Source organism: Cavia porcellus, unplaced genomic scaffold, assembly GCF_034190915.1.
Source record: "Cavia porcellus strain 051 isolate PalLab524CR breed Dunkin Hartley unplaced genomic scaffold, mCavPor4.1 scaffold_14, whole genome shotgun sequence".
NCBI classification, from domain to species: domain Eukaryota; kingdom Metazoa; phylum Chordata; class Mammalia; order Rodentia; family Caviidae; genus Cavia; species Cavia porcellus.
In genome coordinates this window covers 20,757,507-20,778,351 of record NW_026947497.1, presented here as the reverse complement: position 1 = coordinate 20,778,351, position 20,845 = coordinate 20,757,507, and the positions used below count along the sequence as shown (strand labels likewise).

The 20,845-nt window shown below is 36.1% G+C and overlaps 1 protein-coding gene across 4 annotated transcripts in view; it reads right to left on the bottom strand.

Moving 5' to 3' along the window:
* Nucleotides 1–666: 666 nt before the first annotated feature.
* The window catches only part of Afg2a (AFG2 AAA ATPase homolog A), a 316,612-nt gene continuing 296,433 nt past the window's right edge, over nucleotides 667–20,845 (bottom strand). For all 4 annotated transcript variants that reach the window (XM_063260739.1, XM_003477089.5, XM_063260740.1 and 1 more), the window contains one exon: nucleotides 667–1,602. In XM_063260739.1, the coding sequence (XP_063116809.1) occupies nucleotides 1,426–1,602 (177 nt within the window). In that variant the 3' untranslated portion in view covers nucleotides 667–1,425. The remainder of the gene's footprint in view (nucleotides 1,603–20,845) is intronic.

Sequence of the window (20,845 nt, the reverse complement as noted above, 5' to 3'; positions counted from 1 at the left end):
CTTTCATACTTTCCCTTATAAATAATAATGGAAAAATAGAAAGTACAAGAGTAGTCTGAGATTTTATTTATTTCTATGTGTAAGCCTGATTTTCTGAATTAGTAGTGACCAACAGAACTTTCTAAATAAAGAAAATATTCTATAATCAAATCTATGCAGTATAGTAAGTAGATAGTTATCATGCATAGCATGTTTGAAAAATGACTAATGCTTCTGATAAACTACACATTTAATAATTATAACACATTAAATTTCAATAGCCACAAGTAAGTATTTACCATTCTATTTGACAGCAGTTTTAAATAGTGACACTTTTCATTCCTTGGATGGTTTTATGTACTGATAAACTGATACCGTCTTGCAAATTGATTTCTGACAGTCACAGGGCAAAGCAGTTGAGATATGACTTCAGAATATCTTCTGACACAAAATTCTGTAATTTGTTGTGATAAGAAAACAAAAGAATTGTGTTCTTCTTGCCTGCCTTGTCTTTCTTGGAATTTACACACACTTATAGTGCCTAATATAAGTGCACATTCTTTCCATCACCAGGTTTTGATCTGAATGTCAGGGAATCATTTTCCAAATCTTTTTCAAGGGTATACAGTACTAAGAAACCCTGAGAATATATAACTAGAAGCATACACATACACAAATTTAGAGTACGGTATATACAACATGGCTGAGTACAATTTTTTATTTTTTAGACTTATTTTTAAACTGAAAATTTATTGGTAACTTGAAAACATGGACAAGTTAGAACATGAATTCTTTATGTGATTTATTTATAGCATGTTACAGAAGAAAACTCAACCTGTTTCTCTAGTTTACACTGGTCTTACATTTACAAACTTCAATTCCAAGGGCATTGTATTATATGAAATAACTCAAAAAAACTTTTTTGCCATAAATGAAGGATGAATTATAATGAAACAAACATGTATTTGTTAATAAAGCCAAAAGAATCTGTAGGTGGGTACATTTGGCCAGTTCATGGGCCTTCAAAAACAAATATTCATGAATATTTTTATGAATATTTTTCACAATGCATTTATCCACATATATTTTTTACTTTCTTGTATAAGACTGATGCCAAGATTTGGCTTTTAGGAAGGAACTGAAATGAATTCTGAACTAAGAAAACCATTTCAAGAGATGGATGGATAAGATAAAAAAATGAAAAACCTGAATGTTTGCTTTTTAAAACTTATCATGCATTTCCAGACAGAACTGATTTAAACTCAGAAATATTTTCACTGTGCCCATATAATTCAAAATGTCTATTAACATCAAAGCTGCTCAATTCCAGTAAAAATATTTCAAATGCCTTACCTCTTAGATTATTTTTTAAACTTAAGGAAAATTTTTGAAAAGAAACAAATTATCTTTAGAGAGGACTGTAGTACAATGAATATAAATGTTTTCTCAGAGAGTATGCAACCCACTTCTCTCCTGATAATCTTCATAAAAACGTCTCAGTGACTCAGGAATTCTAGGTGTCACCATGCTCAAAGCTTGAGTAAAATGTTTCTTCATAATGCACATGGCTTTAATGTTTTCTTCCAAAGCTAGAAGAGCTGCCTCTCTACAGACCGCTATAATCTGAAATTTAAAGAGATAAATAAACAATCAATATTTTTACAGAAATATAACAATGCAACTTATTGGACCATAAGCTTACAGCTAAAATTTATCTGCAGGAATTACTCCATTTAAGTTTTCAAAAAGTAATCATATTTAAAGCTTTCTCCTTCCTTCATACCAACACAATATATTAAGTACACTGAACCAGAAGCACAAAGACATATAAGTAAGCATTTTCTTGTAAGTGGAAAGATGGAACAGATAGGCATGCACATCTTCTTGAACCTGGATGGTAAAAGATGTGCATGCATGGGGTAAGGGGAAGAGCCACATAAGAGGGCAGAGGAAGGAGGTCCTCTGGTGAAGAATAAGGTCCTGCTCATCAGCATACTATAATTAAAGCATAGAATTTTCACACTCCTTTCAATCTTTGATGGATTACCAACACATAAAAGTATTTCTGCATACCTCTTTAATGAATTTTAAATCTTGGGACTATTAGGAAGGGGTGTCCATGTTTAATTGGAGAGCTACATTAGAACAGAAAAGTGAATTCCATTTATTCTGCAAGGAAAATTAGAAGAACCGAAAAGAATCTGGGAAAGGGACAGAACTGATGCAGAGGGAGGGAGAGGAGAATAGATCGTAGGAAAACGGAAGCATCGGAAGCAGGTTCAACAATCCTGAATGTGTTTTTAAGTGCTCAGGACTTCAGAAAGCGGAAGGCGGCTGATGCTAGTGTCATTCTAAAGACACATTGCTGTGGTGAAAGAACCCTGGTTGATGAAAAGAGAGATTGTGATTTTCAGGGCAACAGGGAAAACAGTGATTGATATTGACGGTGCTCTTATATCAGTAAATGAAAGGACCAGCTGAGACACATTTGTCCAGCCATTCAGCATATTTTCTCTGTTTGTTCACTTACTGAAAAGAGTTCCTCTGCTTATGCTGGTTTAATGGCTGCCAAAGCAGTTTAGTGCTTTTTAGGGGATTTAGCAGCAAGTTTAGGGAGCTTTCAAAAAAACATGCATAGATTTAGATGGCTTTGTCAAATTACGACAATGTAACTATCAGTTCTGGGCTTCATTAGTGAGCACTAAAGTTAACTACAGTGGTTATACATGTCAGTGCTCTTCCGAAAAACCAGAGTAGATACCAACTTGTTGAAGGGAAAAACAGAACTTTTAGGGATTAGTAAAACCACTGCATCACACATTCTGGTGCAAAGAGTTCTTTTGAAAATGAGAACATGGTAATTAATAAGCACAGTAAAAGCCTGTGAAATGCCCAGCATGGTAAACTGGTGGTACAGTGGTTTCACTATGTTCCAGTGGGGCCTTGAAAACCTCCTTGAAGAAAAGGAAGTAGGCAGAGGCTCCAATTGCCATCCACCTACGCATTTCTTTTATTTGAAAGAATTTGAAGCAACTGTTGCAATGTTAGAGTCTGCAAAATCATTTGAAGCAGCAAAAAGTTCTGAGCCCTACTCTGCCCCTACTCAATAAGGAACGTGCTCCTGGTATGGCTCTCTCCTCAGGACAAGGGAATAGGGAAGGAATCAATGCCATACTTTGTATTACTTCCTAGTCAAGTCTTGCCTCAAAGAATCAGAGGCCAGTATGTAACAAGAGTATCTAACATGTATATTAGACAAATATTAGTTACTGTACTAGTATACTGTTATGTGACTGATGCTCCAGGTTTTGCAGTGTAGTGATCTTGCTAACAAGGGCATGAACAAAGCTGAAGGGAAAATCTCAAGTAGAACAGTAGTCACCTTAAACATATGTAAAGCAGAGGTGGGTGGGAAGTAAGGGGGTTTGGCTGAGTAAGGAAGAAGAGGCTACCTCAGTGTCTTAGCTCAAGGGCTTTGGCTCATACCCAGTAGTAGGTAGCTAGCATTGTTGGCAAATCTGAGAAATAGAACCAATGATTTGTCATGATTACTTTCTCAATTCACAGTAAAGTAATTCAGTACGGAGAGGAACAAATGACTGTTCTGTAAACACTGGAACCTTTGGGAATCTAGCCCAGTAAGATAGATAGATAGATAGTTGGATAGATAGATAGATAGATAAATAGATAGATAGATAGATAGATAGATAGACAGACAGACAGACAGACAGATAGATAGATAGCCTGTCACAGAGTCTTAGAAGCCTGTCCTTGGAGTAAGCTCCCCCAAATAATTCCTTTTCCAGATCAACTCTCCTTCCTTCATACACGCATCTAGATTTTTCTGTAAGTTGTAACCGCTTTTATGTGCTAGCTCCCAAAGGGAGCAATGATAGTGAGATATGGTCAGGCAGTAGTGGCCTTTGAAAGGTACATTTGGGGCTTCTAATGTATGCTAACAATCAAGTGTAATTCCTCTGCTGTATTTTTTAAATGGCCTGACCATAAACAGTTCCATCCAAGTTGAGATGGAGAAACGTGGACAGTGTTTTCTAGTAAACAGTAGGAATGTCTGGATTAGATAGGGAATGTGCTCTTGATGTGGCTCTCTCCTCGGCACTTGTATAACATCTACAAGACAATGGCCAGGGAAACTAGAGCTGAATACCTGTCTTCAAAGACCTCATATGAAAGTCTCTTCCTCTGTGAGGAGGAAGAAAAACTGGTATTTGTCTTTTCTAGAGTAGTGGAACAACTCCCTGCATATAACACTTGCTTCTATAAATTTTATCTAGCTTTCTTTACTTATATAGAATGCCCAAAAAATCAATTAGGCAATCCTTTCTGCCACTTTTACTCTCCTATCACATTTACTTTCCAAAATACACCTATCACATTTACTTTGCAATGCACACACAAAGAACTGCACAAGATTGCCAAAGATAGCCAATTGCTCTTTGATCAGTTAGCATGTGTGGGCTAGTCAAGGTCAGGTGGAAGACCCAGAGATGTCAAGATGCAGTATCTGCCCTCCCACTCTCTCACAAACCGGCAGGGACACATACAGCTTAATGCCATGTATGCCATGGTAGCAGAGTATCATGGAGGCAAAAAGAAAATGACTTGGTATGCAGTGAAGGAAGAAATTTCTGCTCTGTAAAACAAATTTGGAAATGCATGCAAGAGAGATAAAGGGTATTCTATGTAGAAGGAATATAGTAAAGAAACAGCTCAGTGGGGTAAAGAGACAGGGTGTTTTGCAGAATTATCCTCAGGAGCCAAAATCAAGAGTTAAAAAAATGAATAATTCTACCACTAAATATAACTAAAAATATCAATGATAAGAGTTTTCAATAGCAGAGAAAGTAGTCAATGACAGTCTTCATGAAAGTCCTAAAATAAATCTACAAGTAGCGGATACACAAGTAGTTGACAGCACAGTTCTTAAAGCTTCCTTTTGGTTTTATTTTTTCCTCATGACAGGCCTTACTAGAAACTCCAAAAAGAAAAGCATTAATCTGATTACTGGTTTCTCTTTCTTAACTCAAATAAACAGTAAGTATGGAAATGTATATATTCTCAGGTTATTCTCCCCCTCCTCTTTTTGCTCTGGGAACCACTTCCAAGATATGATACTTCCTAAAACAAGGTCCTGCTTACTCCTCTGCCCATGCTAGTATTTTCCTTAGGCATTCTATTCAGGGAAAGAAATGTTCCATGATCATGTAAGTTTGGGGCAACACACTTGGCCATAGTGTACAAGAGAATTTGAAAGATTTTGCATAGCCTAGTCATGATGGGCTGTTCAATTTTCTTTAATCCAGTGCTTTGGCCTGAAACTGACTCCTGAAAATTCATCTACTGAAACCTAATTTCCAAGGTAATGTTATTAAGATGTAAGGTCTTTGGAAAGTGATTACATCATGAGAACTCCATTCTCACTGATGGGCTTAGTGCCTTTGTAAGAGGACTAAACTGTTTGCCCCTTCTAAAATGTGAGGATGCAGCTAGATGGTGTTATTTATAAGTATTAGACCTTACCAGGTTCTAAATTTGCTGATTCGTTGACTGGAGACTTTCTAAGTTTCAGAACTGAGTAATAACTGTATTGTTTATACGTTACATACCAGTCTGAGTCACATGGTGTTTCTTGCAGAGCTCTCCTGGTAATGGCAGGATACCAATAAATGTTTTACTGGTACTCTTTAGCACATACTTTGGAAGATGCTAAATTATGCCAAGAAGGAACCTTACATCTTTTGCTTATCCCACATTTCTTGTCCATTTCATATCCTTTCACATTTTGTTCTACTCTATCCACAATAAAGAGAAAATGGAAGGGAGTTGAGGACAAAGGCATAAAGAACAGACATATCAAAAACCCTGGATTCCTCATACTGGGTTGCAGATGTTCACACCATACTTTTCTAATGAGAATACGTACTTTAGCATAAAATATGTAACTTACATATCTCAGCAGCTGCTCTGGGGGAATATAGGAAGCAATCTTTGTGTTCACCCACCTGATATGATGAATAGCAAGCTCTAAACATGTGCGTTAAAGTATTAATGGGTGAATTTTACCTATATTATGTGCATGTTACATTTTTGTGTGTTTATAATCTTTTAAAATGTTTTCATTTGATTTTTCTTGTAGAATTAGTCCAATTCAGTACAATGTCACATGAAAATCTGTTTCTACAACTTTGGGAGGAGATTAAAAGTGAGTCTTCAGGTGATTTGAGTACTGATGATGACTTGGATCATATAAGCCAAAAAAGTTAGTAATGTACAATAGATATGACAGATAGAGAAGAATGAAGACCTTGATTCCGATGAGGAAGAAAACAGTAATGTTAACAAAGATTTGACTAGTCAAAATTCTACCAAATGCTCATGTATATCTGAATGACCCAACATTAGAACTACATCTGAAAATGTTACTAGGTTTTGCCAGGGACAAAAACTACTAGACAGAGTGCCAACACTGCAATTCAGTGTTGGAAATTGTAATGGAAGACATACTACAAGATGTTTTGAAATATGCTAATAATGAAATACAAGAAAACATTCTATATTTAATAGTAACACTCAAAAATATATTTATCATGACACCTCACTATCTAAACTACAAGTCTTCATAGCAGGACTTTATCAGTCTAATAGAATCTAAAGGATTTATGGAGAAATGACAGATGTGGCATTGAGATTTTCAGAACAATAATGCCACTCAAGAGATTTGGTTTCCTTCAAAATTGCTCTGTTTCAATGACAAAAAGATTCACCAAGAAAGACAAAGGAAAAAAAATCCAACAATTTGGCTGTTACTTACTTAACTGCTGAGAGCTTTGTTTCAAACTGTTAAGCAATTTATACACAGTCCAAAAACATGACAATTGATGAATCACTTACATCATTTTGTGGTTGCTGAAGCTTTTGGCAATATATGCCCAGTAAATCTTCTGAATATGGTATACAATATGCCCTGATACATATGAAGGCATTTTACATCTTGAATTTAGAAATTTATCCTGGAATTCAGCCACCAGGTCTTTCTTTGTGAAATAATAAACTATATGACTTTGAGAAAAGAATCAACAATTGGTTCAATAACTACTCATTGATGTTACATTTGCTTAAAAGGACATCAGTTGACCAGTACAGGAATTATTTGTTAGAACAAAGCTGAGATTCCTGAAAAAATGTTACAAGTTCACAGTAGAGAAATGTATACTATAATCTTTGAATTTCAAAAAGTCATAACATTGTCCTCCTACATGGCAAAGAAAAATAAAGTAGTACTGGTATTGTCAGTGCTACATCTTAATGATAAGATTGATAGTGAGGCTGGGCATGGTGGTGCATGCCTGCTATCCTAGCACTGGGAGGATGAGGCAGGAGGATTCTGTAAGTTCAAGGTTAGCCTGGGCTGCATAGTGAGTTCAAGGCTAGCCTGGACTACATAGTGAGATCTTGTCTCAAAACAAACAAACAAAGATGGACAGTGAATCCTCAACACAAGTGAAACCAGAAATGATCACATTTTACAACAAAATGAAAGGCAGAATAGATGTTGATGAGTTAAGCAGCAACTACGACGTCAACGAAAACACAAAGTGTTGGTTCATGGTTGTATTTTATTCAATCTTAAACCTGTCAGGCATAATAGTTTCATAGTTTACAAAGAAGATTAAAAAGTACAGAATTCACAGAGAAACTTTCTTAGAGGACTGGGATTGTAATTGATCATTTATCAATTTATCAGAGGACTGGGACTGTAATTGATCATTTATCAACAGAGGAAGAATAGTATGTTTCTTCCTAAAGAACTCTGCAAAAGAAATCTAGAGCAGACTGGTGAACAGATAGGTGAGACATCATAAGAATATCATGAAAACAGGAAGACCAGCAAGCTGTCAAGTATGTCCTACCAAATAATGCAGAAAAACAGAACATATGTTCTATACTTGTGTATGGAACATGCTATTGTCATGTGTAAAGACTACCTTAGGTGTGATAACTGAAGCAAAGATTGTTCCTGTGGTAGAGTTTTGTTTGTATTTTCAATGAAGTTCATGTAAGAATTTATTTCTGCTGAACAGTTATTTAGATCTTATAAATATGTGAACAGTTAATGTTGAAAGTGTTATGCTTATTCTACACACTCATTACCTATTAAAATTTTAATATTTTATTTCACTGAAATTTTATTTTTCTGTTACATTGTTCAATAAAACTCATAAAGTTAAATTAATAATTCATCAATAAAAATTCACCTGAAAATAAATGTGGGTGTTAGACCTGTAATGTGCCTTTTCTAAAAATTTGCCATAATGCCGGTGGTGGTAGGCTGAGAAGGGAGAGAAAGAGAGAGAGAGAGGACGATGGAGGAAGGGAGAAGGTAAGAGACAGGAGGACCCATCTGCTTAGTGAGGTCAAAGGGCAGACATGGTGACAGCAGCCACAATACTGACATGTAGAGGAGTCAATGGATGTTGAACTGAACTGACTAGTTTTCCTCCCTATTTGGCTAGTATAAGTACTCTTATATTTTGCATGATCTAGACCTTGTAATTTACACTAAATTTTTCATTATGAAGACAAAAATAAATAACAAATAATTAAACTGTTCAATATATTTTCTGTGGAAGTCATATAAATTAGAAATTCTAGCAAGAATGCAGCTATGTCTGTGTTATTTTTGAATGGTGCTCTTTTAGGTATTAAAATATGTTATGAAGAGGGGCTGAGGGTGTATCTCAGTGGTAGCAGCTCAATGGTAGAGTGCTTGCCTAATACGTATCAAGGCCCTGGGTTCAATCTCCAGCACAGAAGACAGGAGGAAGAGGATTGTTAGAAAGGGATAGGAACTTTTTTGCTTTGTTATGAAATACAACAATAACAACAAACTTGCTTTGGAAAGATCCCAAACTTACTGGAAAGATCCCAGTAAGTTTACAAATGATGCAGTAAATACACACACATACACACATGGGCATGAACATACACAAACATACACATTTGCAAAACTGAAATGGAAGCTTTACTATGAAAGGTATCTGAGATTAACTCTGTAATAAGTTTTGGAAAGGTGGAGTCTTTTAAGATAAATTTGCCAACACATCTTTCTAGGTGGGAATGAGTATTACACAAATTGAGAACAAAGGCCTTCAATTTAAAATAAGACCTTTCTAATTACCATCTATATAGCTTGTAAAATAGCCTAGAGATGTGTGTGTGTGTGTGTGTGTGTGTGTGTGTGTGTGTCTGTGGTTTCATCAACTGTCTGAGCACAAGGACCACAAACTCAATCACATTGCTGGCATTACATCCTAAACCAGGTGGTCTCTGGGACTATTTCAGTGATGAGGGAACTGAGTCGATTTTTTTTCTCATGAGGCCACAGAAGAACTTTACTGAGAACATGTGTAGATGAATAGACAAATTTGAATCGCAGACTGTCTGGAATGTTAAACTAACCCGTTTAGAAAGAAAACCCTTGGCCACTTGAGCTCTTTAACTTCTTTAGCAAAAAGGATTTTGGAAGCCTTCCCTTAATCCCTTCACCATCTTGTCCTTTCCCCCACATAGGCTGCAGACTGGTACATTTAAATGAGTTATTAGACTGCTACTAGCAAGGTTGTTTTTGCCATTAGGATGCAAAAGTAAAAATGTTCTGGTCCCATAAGACTGAGTGTATATTTTTATTGTTTTGACTGATGAACTGATACACAAGCGTTTACAACATATATGTGCCATGTTGTGAAGGGGAAACATTATCTGGAGAGGAGAAAATGAGACAAAAAACTGCGCTTAAGATCTCATTGTGAAACTAGACAGACTGTAAGACAGGTCTTTGTTTCAGTGTCCATGACACCAATTTATTTGGTGCCAAATTGTCTTTCCATTTGCTTAATAGTCATAAAACATACTATGATCAGATATCTGACAAAAACAGAAATCAAGTGGAAACTTTTTAAGAGGAGAATTTGAGATGAATTCCTAAGAGGTGGGAAAAAATGAAAATGTTTAAAATCTTCAAAAAAGGTCTCTAAATAAAATAGTGAATAATTATTTTTAAGTGTAGGAAAAAAAGTAACTCAGCAATGGAGACAAAGGGACAATGAGTATGAATTTTCATGCTATGCTTGCCCTCTGAAAAAGCAATGCCTTTAGAACAATAAAGCAATAACTGGATTACGCGAGACAACTCCACTTAGGAGCTGTGTGGGGAAGCAACTCCCCAGGATGAGAAGGCTCTTGACCATTGAACCTTGGGAAATCTAATTACTTCACTTTTAAATGCAAAAGGGCAAAAGAGGCAATTGTGCACAATTCTGAATGCCATGAAGAATAAGAACAATGTCTTATTTCACTGTGGAAGAAAAAATGAACTCTCTTACACATAGTCCGCAGTTCTTTTCCTCAGTCCACCAGACAAGAGTTTGAACAGGTGGCTCAACTTAGCAAAATAGAAGCAGGCAAACTACAAAAGTTAAAACCAACATGGTTTGCGGCAGGCAGCAATAATTTTTAAAAATGATGTGATAAAGAGTAATACGTAAGGCAAAGACTATTTACCAAAAACTAATCAATAGGAAGGAAACTGAAAATGTCTGGCATTATCTTGTGTATACTGTGCTATAACTCTTTCCTTAGTTTTTTCAGCCTCATAGTGGTACTCTTTCTCTTCTATTGCATTGAGACTAGGAACTTAGTAGTGAGTTTAAGCAGTTACTTCTATTTCCTGATAAGGCCTGAGTATCTTCTGTGCCTTCTTGCTATTGGTTATAAACAAATAATAATACAAGTGGCATGCAAGGCTGAAAAGAAGGGATGCTGACATAAATAGGCCTGTACAGTAGGGAACGAAGAACTACTCTCTTCCCAATTGGTGCTCAAATTTTAATCTAACCTTCACCAATAAACTCCCAAGTATTTTAGAGATTATCAGTATCCTCAAAGAAAAATGGAAAGAAAAAAATTTCAAATACAACTTGCACAAAGAACTGAAGTTCTGCTTGGTTCTGTCCCCCCAAAGAGACAGGAAGCACTCAGATTTATGGAGAAAATGAAGTTGAAATTTGCGAATGTGCCAAAAAAGCTTACTGACTGGGTGATTTTATATAAGGCTCCAAAATAGCTCTTGATAGCTGAATTCATACACCTAGTTTAGCCAGCACATGATGAAGCTGTTTAAAAATTCATAGAAAAAAACTACAATCGTATCCCTGAGGTTGCAATTCAGGAACACCTGGAAATAACCACACAAAGATTTTTTGCCTAAGTAGGTGAGCTGCACAGTTCAGGATAGAGTATCAAGAGAAAGAGAGCTGGAGGAGTGGCCCCTTGTGCATTCTCCTGCAGCTGCACACTGAATCCATACATTGGCAGAGATGCTGTCTCTGGGCTGCTCCCGCTATTTGGCACGAAGAAAGTTGAGTCCTAATCTCAGCTTCTTTGTGTTTCAAGTGTACTAAATAGCTTTAAAGAATCACCAAAAGAAATGGGCTGCACTGCTTGAAAAAAGTCTTAGGTATTTTCAAGAAAGTGGTTTTGTTAAAAGCATCTTCTGTCTGGAACACCTGTGACCTGTTGAGCCTAATTGGGTTGCAGCTGGCGCCGATTGTGGTGCAGCCACTGGAGGGCCTGGCGCTGACATTGTATTTGCCTGGCTCTCCCACCCCCTTGCTTTTCTTTTCACTTTCACAGCCCTGCGACCTCCTTCCCCTGTGTGTCTGAGGGATTAGGAACCCAGTAGAGAGTGGTATCCTGCTGTTCCGAAACAGCATGCACTGGAGGTGCTTCAAGGAGGAGGCTACCTGGGAGATTATGTGCTCATGTGGATGTGGAGGGAGGGCCCATTCTCCCAGGCCCATTGAGAAGCACTGAAAGGTGGCTGAATGGCCAGACATGAAAGATGTGACTGAAGGGAGCACAGCAGGCGCCTGGTCACAGAGCAGCAGATGGGTCAGACTGTCACAGGCACAAACAACGAAGGGTGTCTCAAACTGCCAAGAAAGCAGCTCAGAGACTAAAACAGTGCTGGACAAGGGAATTCAGAGAAGCAAACAGCACTTATAATTCAAGTCCTTTTAAATGTCTCTTCACTGAAAAACTTTAAAATGGTAAGAAGTGAGAATTTCAGAAAACAGACTTCAGATTTATGGAATTATCTAACTATTACTTTTGGGTTAAATTCTCTTGCAAAATAAGCTTCATGATAATCCATCTGGGCTTATTTTAAAGTCATACAATCTAAAACAGTATATACAGCATTGAGTCAAAAGAAAATAAAAAAATTCTGTAAAGCTACAAACAATACAGAGAAGAGGAAAAACATTTAGCTATTTAATTTTGCATAATAGTTATTTTACTGGAAAGGAGAAGTTTGTGATAGTTTTTGCTTTTTAAAAATTTATATATGAACTGATTGTTCTATATAATTTTCAGACTGGAAAGACCTTGTATATTTATTTAATTGTTGAATATCATTTCTATAAACATTTGCACCTGTGGGACTTTTAAACGTTTCTAACTTTAACTGAATCATTAACAAGGTTAAAAATATTTTTAGTTTGAAAAAGAACACACCAACTCATATATGGAAATGGAGAAATCAGGAACCATTCTATTAGGGAAAGAGAGGGGGATAAGAGGGCAAACACCTGACAGAAGTCCTCTTTTCATTTATTTATTCAAGAAATCTTTATTGACCACTGACAAGGAGCAGGGAAGACAGCAGAGACAAAAAAGTCCCACTTTCGAAGAAAGATGTACAAAGCACTGGCTTATCTACTTAATTTTCAAAGTCTGGGTAAATTCTTCCATTGAGAAACATTCATAGAGGAAAGTTCACTCTTCCCCATGCCTTTGGTTTTTAAGATCACTTTTTTTTATAGTGTGACAGCTTCCTATGCACTACTCTGTCACATCACAACTGTCAAGGTGTAGTGTTATTGTCTCTCTCCTCACTAGAAGTTCCATGAAGGACTTGAGGACATGAATTGGCCTTGCTCTGCTTCCTAGCCATGCTAGGTTAACACATTTAGGCCTCCTGCTGAGGTCAACTCTGAATAATGACCTCAATCTTTTTTTTTTTGAGACAGCATTTCACTGTGCAGATGCAGGTTAGCCTCAAACTCATGGTGATTCTCCCGCGTCAGCCACCTGAGTGTTGGGATTACAGGTGTGTACTACCACACCTGACTATAAACTAGTTTTTGCCTTTTAAACACCATCCCACTTTCTGGAACAAATACAGTAAAGATAACTGCCTATTAATGACTGAGAAAGCAAAAATGTCTTGGGCATAGTGTGTGCCATCCTATGCTGAGGTCTGTGTGGGCCTTTATTGGCCTAAAGATCAAGCTATTGCTAGAAAGCTGAGAGTCCACAGAAGAGGCACCAAACAGAGTAAAATCACCCAAAGAATAGGGGAGCTCAAGGCAAAAAGGAGAGGAAGACAGAGGATATTCTCCCCAGATTTTGTGTCTGATCTTCTCTGCCAGAGTTCTAAGGAGCTGAAGGGGCAGAGGCCGGGGTTGGTGTAGGGATTAGGCAAGCATGTTAAAGTAGGTTTAATATATGTCTTTTCATATATCAGTTACATTCTGCCAGTCCTCACATCTCATCCTACTGACACACATGTAAAGGTATCTCCCTTGATGCTCCGGACTCAGGGAAGCCCTAGGCAGTCCAGTTTGAGATTCTGGTCTCTGAATACTTGTTGAACAGAGTATTTGGCAGTTACAGCCATTTGTAGCTAAGCCTCCAGTCTTAACTTGCAATGACTTCTTTCATTCCCTTCCTGTTTTTCAATCCACAGGCCTGGGATAACCAGCAGATTTGCTTGGCACTCCTAAAATCAATTTAAGAAGTATGATATGTGAACAGAATAAAAAAGATAATCTGTAGCTAGCTAAGGGGCATCTGAAGAAAGGTCTGGTGAACAAATAATACCATTAACACATACCAAGAAGTGAGACGGTAATATGGTTATCTTGCACGTTATGGATGTTATTCTCATGACAGTAGTAGTCTTAGTGAAGGAAAGGCCAGACCCCTTTCTAGCATACAAATAAATAAAAATATATTTAAATTAAATGAAATCACATAATGACCATCAAATAAGAAATTTAGAACTCAAAATGTATTCCAAGGCACGTTCTTTACTTTTGTATTTTTGAGGTGATTTTCTCTCACTGGTAATACTTCCGTGGTTTATAAGCCATTTATTTAGAAGAACACATTATATTACTCTGTTTTAAATTCAAGTAACAATAAGGTATCATTGTCTGTTTTTTGTTTTTTTTTTTTTTTTGAGACAATCTTGCTATATAGTCCAGGTAGGCTTTGAACTTGTGATTCTCTTGCATCGGCCTCTAGAGTGCTAGGATTACAGGTTTGTATCACTATACCTAGCTTCACTGTCTTCTTTGTTAAATGAAATTGCCATTATTTCATCAGTTTTGTATTTTTTATTGGTGATGTAGTTAAAAATTCTTGACCTAAGACCCATATCATATGGGCCTAAGTATAACTGAAACCTATGTATATTTGTTTATTTTAGAGTAGGTTCAAAGGTTTCATCACAGTCTAAAAAAGACTCATAACCCAAAAAAGAGTTAAGAATTTCTGCTCTACAATAATTGTATTTCAAACCTTCTTGTACTCTATAAATGTTTCATACTACCTATTTTACCCTTTCCAGAGCCTTTTTGCCAGAATTCAATTTGTTTGTCATTATAATGGGGAATATAATTTGCCTACAAAAATCTTGATCATATTGAGGCAAGCAGTTTTTGTTTTCTTAGACATTTCTCTTGTACCCTAGGAAACATCAACACTTGCCCCTGAGTACAACTGATGGCAAATTATTTAGGTCTTTATTAACATGTAGAGGAAACTAAAGACCTGAATCTTATTTCATGTATTAAAATTTTTAAAAAGTTAAAGCAATAAAGTATTTAAGACTGCAAACGTAAGCATACTAGTGAATGAGTGCAAAACCCAGGTCCCCAAAACAAGATCAGAATTTACACGCAGCAGGTATTAACTATGTGCAGCATGAGTTAAATCTATGAGTGAATTTTAAGTGTACATAGGTTTTTGAAGTTTGATAACACTCCACATGGGAATTTAGAAAGTAAGTCATTTGCTTATCTGCAGAACTGTATGTGTTGTTGTCTTATACGGAATAAGATTACAGCTTTGAACACTATTTTCTGCATGTCTAACTAAAAAGGAAAAACAGAAAAGGGAAATCTTTGATTTCACTGATTAGAAAGTTAATAGTGAGAGCTAGCTCTTTTAACAATACAAAAATGTTATATGCTGATGTTTAGTAAAATAGATCAGATATACAAGCTTAAATATTGCAGAACTTGTTTTCTATGAAAAATCTTAAGTTTACATAATTTAAAGAACAAAAGGAACAATGGGCAGTAGAAAAGGAGAAAGAGTTTTTGTAAATGGGAAGTAGAACGAGGGATAGAGGGAGAGGAAAGGAAAGAGAAAGGAAATAGAAAGAATTCAGATGTGGGCTGGGGATTTAGCTCAGCGGCATAAGCACCTGCCTTGCAAGCACGTAGTCCTGAGGTTCGATCCCTGGTACCAAAAAAAAAAAAAAAAAGAATTCAGATGTATTATATACATGTATCTATTCCTCATAATGATTGTAAGTATTATGTACTACAAACATGAACTACTACTACTACCACCAACAAAACAAAACAAATACTTGTAAAAGCCAGATAGGGCAGTTCTACCACAGTTAATCTTAGCTTAGGCCAAGCTAAAGAATGAAAATCATTCAACTTAGAAGACATTCACCAAAATATTCATTTATTTTTTCTTTTGATCATTAAGTCTATAACTTAATCATTAAGTGCATTACTTAAATGTAAACACTCATTTTTACCACTTTTATTCAAAGTCTTTTGTTAGAATGGTTGTGAAATAATAAGGTTTATGTCAAGTTCAGTAATAAAGAAACTCAGGAAGTTTTAAAGAAAAGATTTACAGAATGTCTGCTTGTTAAACCTAAACAAAATTTATGAGAGAGGCCATAGCAGCTGTCCACAGACATGGAAAATATCATGGAAAAAAGACGAGTGACATTATTTGTTCTTAACAAAAAGCAGTTTAAAAATTCTAATTTAGAGAAAAGAAAATGGCAGAGTGCTCAGCAGCAAAATTCATCTTCTTGGAGATCTGGAATATAGACAACAGAAAATAACTTGTGAAAGAAACAAAAAAAGAGAACCACACTGCCAGAAATCAGGAAGTAAATGACAGAAGAAATTAGAAGCTACACAGATGCTGGAAAGATGGTCCACAATGCAGAGAAAAGGAGAGAACAATCTGGATTCTCTTCTGTTGGCAAGGAGGAGAAAGAGGCTCCTCAGAAGCAAGGTAAGTGCCCAGAGCTGGGAGATCCACAAAATACTGCAGGAGGGCTCATGGACTTTAGGGGGAGGTCTGCTCTGAGAAGACTCATTTCACACAACAGGCAATAGCTGGAGAGGGATTCAAGTACAGGCATCATGGACTTTAGGGGGAGGTCTGCTCTGAGAAGACTCATTTCACACAACAGGCAATAGCTGGAGAGGGATTCAAGTACAGGCATCGCCATATCACTGAGTGTTTGATCAGGAGCCATCACTTCCTGAAAAGTGATGAATTATTTAATATGGGACTCAACAACTAAAACCCAACTTTACTTCAGGGCTCCCAGTGTTACCTTCCCACAGAGACTAGGTGAGAGAGAGCAGTGGAAGACAGCCACAGTCAAGAAGCAGGTTAGAAAGAGATTCCCTGAGAAGATTAAATGGAGGCTGGGAAAGACACAGGTCCGGAGCTCACGGTAAGAAGCAAGGCTCAGCTCGAGTTGTGCTGAAAAACAGTTGGGGTTGACAGTGCCTTTTAGCATTAAGTAGAGTAGACCCTTGAGTTACAACTGGCCTGATATTGGGACAATTTGGATTATGAACAGAATTTTAGTTTTAACTTAACAGCAAAGTCTTGGGAGTTATGACCCAAATGCCAGCTGCCTGTGTTTCTAGATGGTCTCAGATACTATTTAACTCTTAAAAAAGTTCTGGAAGGAACATTACAACATCTTTTCCTGTATGAGGTTAATTGAGAAATCCTGGCCAATATCTCTACAGGACACTGAGATCTGCCTGTATACAGGAGAGAAACCTTGAAGATTGTGTAGAGAAGCCTTCAACTGACAACCTGAGTTACAACTGATCCTTGGAAATGAATTGAGTTTGTAAGTCAAGGATCTACTCTACCTGAACCCTTCCACTGCTCCCCAAATCTAGCAAAGATCTGAGTGAGGTCTGACTGCCTTCCCTATCCACCAGTGTGAGCGATAACAAGTCTTGGCATGGACACTGCCTCAGCAAGGGTAAACAGAGCCTCTGGTTGGGTGGGGCGTGAGGCTTACACATCCATAGGCTGTAAGGCTAGAGGGAAAAAAATGAGACTAGCTGGACTTCAAAACTTGAACCTAGAAGGAAACCATACATTCAAAAATATGGAGAAAAAATTTTGTGTGTGTGTGTTTGCACTCATTTTCTTTTTCTTCTTTAAAATTTTTTTTATTCTTCATATTCTTTGTTTTTCTTCATTTTTCTTTTATATTTCTTTTTTCCTGTTATTTTTATCTACTTCTATAAATATCCTTCTATTCTATAATAGAATCTTTTGTTTTACTTTTTCTCATTTTTTATTTTTTAATTTTTCAAAAAGATTTTTAAAAATTTGCCCATTCCCAACCCCTTAAGATCAATTACTTAGAGAAATCTTAAAAACAAGAAAACATGAAAAGTGAACTAAGAAGCTAGACAATGCAAAGAAAAATAATTTATGATTAACTGGAATAAGTGAAAAAATCAGAAGACTGCACAAAGGTACAAAAAACTATTTATAGCGACTTCCCAAATATTGGGAAAAAATTAAACATGAGGCATATAGAACCCCAAACAGCCACAATCAAAACAGAACATCTCCATGTCACATTACACTCAAAATACCAGAAGTCTAACACAGGAAAATTAATCACTTACAAAGGCTTTAGAATTACAGCAGACTTTTCTCAACATAAACACATTAAAGGCAAAAAAATCAAAAACCAAAAAACCAAAAAACAAGCAAGCCTGAGTGAAGTATTTCAAACCTTAAAATATAACAACTTCCAAACCAAACTTACATGTCATACAAAACTTTCTTTCAAAATTGATGGAGAAATAAAGTAGGTGCATGACAAAGAGCACCTCAAGAAATTCACAACCATCTATCCAGCACTACAGAAAATTCTGAAGGCTATTCTAGAAAGACAACGAAGCTAACAAAGCTACCTAATGTAACAGAATGAATATACCACAGAGAGTAAGCAGTTAAAGCAGAAGTGGGGCACCACAAAAATAATGCAGTGATATGAATAAGTATCTTTCAGTAATAACTCTTAATGTACTCCACTCCCCATTCAAATGACAAAGATTGGCAGACTGGATCAAGAAACAAAACCCAATGATATGCAGTATAGAGAAATACATTTAATCCAGAAAGTAATACACAAATTAAAAGTCAAAGAACTGAAAACTATATTCCATGCAATAAGAACCAGGAGAAAAGTAGGAGGAGTTACCTTAATTTCAGACAAGGAAGATTTCAAATCAGAATTAAACAGAAGAGGCAAAGAGGGTAACTACATACTAGTTAAGGGAACGATTCAACAGGAAGAGATAACTACTATAAACACACATGCATCAAACACTGATGTGCCCAACTTAATAAAACAAATACCATTAGCCCATAAAACATGCTACAATACATGAAAAATAATCAATATTATCCCATGCATATTATTAGATTATTATGCAGTGAAACTAGAAATCAGTGGCAAAAGAAATTACAAAAAAATATGCAAATACATAGAACTGCTCAATAATCAATGGGTCACAGAAAAAAAATCAAGGAAAATATGAGTTCCTAGAATCCAGTCATAATGACAGTACAACTATGACACAATGAAAGTAGTCCTAAGAGGGAAGTTTATAGCTATTAACATCTACATCACAAAAAAGTCCAAATAACATATTGATGTATCTCAAACTCCTAGAAAAACAAGAACAATCCAAATCCAAGCTAGCACAAAGAAAATTATAAAGATCAGAGCAGAAATTAATGAAATTGAGCAAAAAAGAAAAGAACTCCCCAAAAACCATTAACCATGAACTATCAACAATCAACAACAAAAAAGATTCAGTGAATCAAAGAGCTGGTTCTTTGAAAGAATAAACAAAACAAATCCCTACCTAATCTTATCAAAACAAGAAAAGAAGACAAAGCAACACAATTAGAAAATGAAAAAGGTGAAATCACAATGGACTCTGCTGGTGTCCAGAAGATTATTAGTAACTATTTTAAGAACCTGTACTCTTATAAATGGAGAATTCAGAAATTATGATCTGCCAAAGTGGAATCAAGAAGATATAAAAACCCTTAATGATCTAATATCAGACAATAAGATTAGAGAAGGTCCTGATGGATTCAATCCTGAATTCTATAAGAACTTTAGGGAAGATCTAATTTTAATACTTCTCAGTCATTGAAATCAAAAGGGTAATGAGTACATCCAAAGTCATTCCTCAAAGCTAGTATTAACCTGATTCCAAAGCCATAAAAGGACCTAAACAAAGAGACTTACACACTCATCTCCTTAAACAACACTGATGCGAATCTCCGACAAGATAATGGCAAGAAGGATGTAACAAATAATCAAAAAGATTATACCTAATGACCAAATAGTATTCATCTCAGAGATGCAGAGATGGTTCAACATATTTAAGTCAATAAATGTAATCTATCACAGAAACAGAAGCAAAGATAATCACATGATCAGCTCTAATGATGCAAAAGAAGTATCTAACAAAATCCAATATCTATCCCATTCATGATTTTAAAAAATGAAGAAAATAGGAATAGACACTCTTTATATCAGTCTGATAAAAGTTACCTATGACAAGCTAACATTGTATTAAACAGAAGCTGAAAGCTTCCCTCTGTAATCAGGAACAAGACAAGGATGTCCACGATCACTCCTTCTATTTAATGTAATTCTTAAAATGTTAGCTAGAAAAACAGACAAGAGAAAGACATAAAAGAGATACGAATAAGAAAGGAAGAAATTGTCTTTATTTGTATATGACATAATCCTCTACACAGATGAGTTAAAAAAAAAAAAAACCCACCAAGGCTCTGAGAATTAATTGAGCCACATAGCAGGATATAAAGACAACACATAACAATTAATAGTGTTTCTGTACACCAAAAATAAATTCACTAAAAAAGAAATTAGTGAAATAGTATCTTTCACTATAGCATCAAGAAAAATCAAATACTGAGGAATTAACCTAACCAAGGAAGGTGGGAGATTTAGCTCAGTGGCTTAAGCGCTTGCCTAGTAAGTGCAAGGTTGTGAGTTTGATCCCTGGTACAAAAAAAAGAAAGAAAAAGAAAAAGAAAAAGAAAAAAAAAACCCCAAAACAACGAACAAACAAACCTAACCCAGGTAAGTGCAAGACTTCCACAATGAAAACTACAGGACTCTGAGAAAAGATTGAAGAGAACATCAGAAAATGGAAAAATGTCCCCCATTCCTCAATAGACCGAACCAACATATTCAAATGGCTATACTTTAACACTGATGTAAAGACTGAATGTAATACCAATGAAAAGGCCAAGAGTATTCCTTCCAGAGCTAGAGAAAACAGTCCTAAAATTTATATGGAACCAAAAGAGACCTAGGATAGCAAAAGCAATCCTGGGCAATAGGAACAATGCAGGTCTGGAT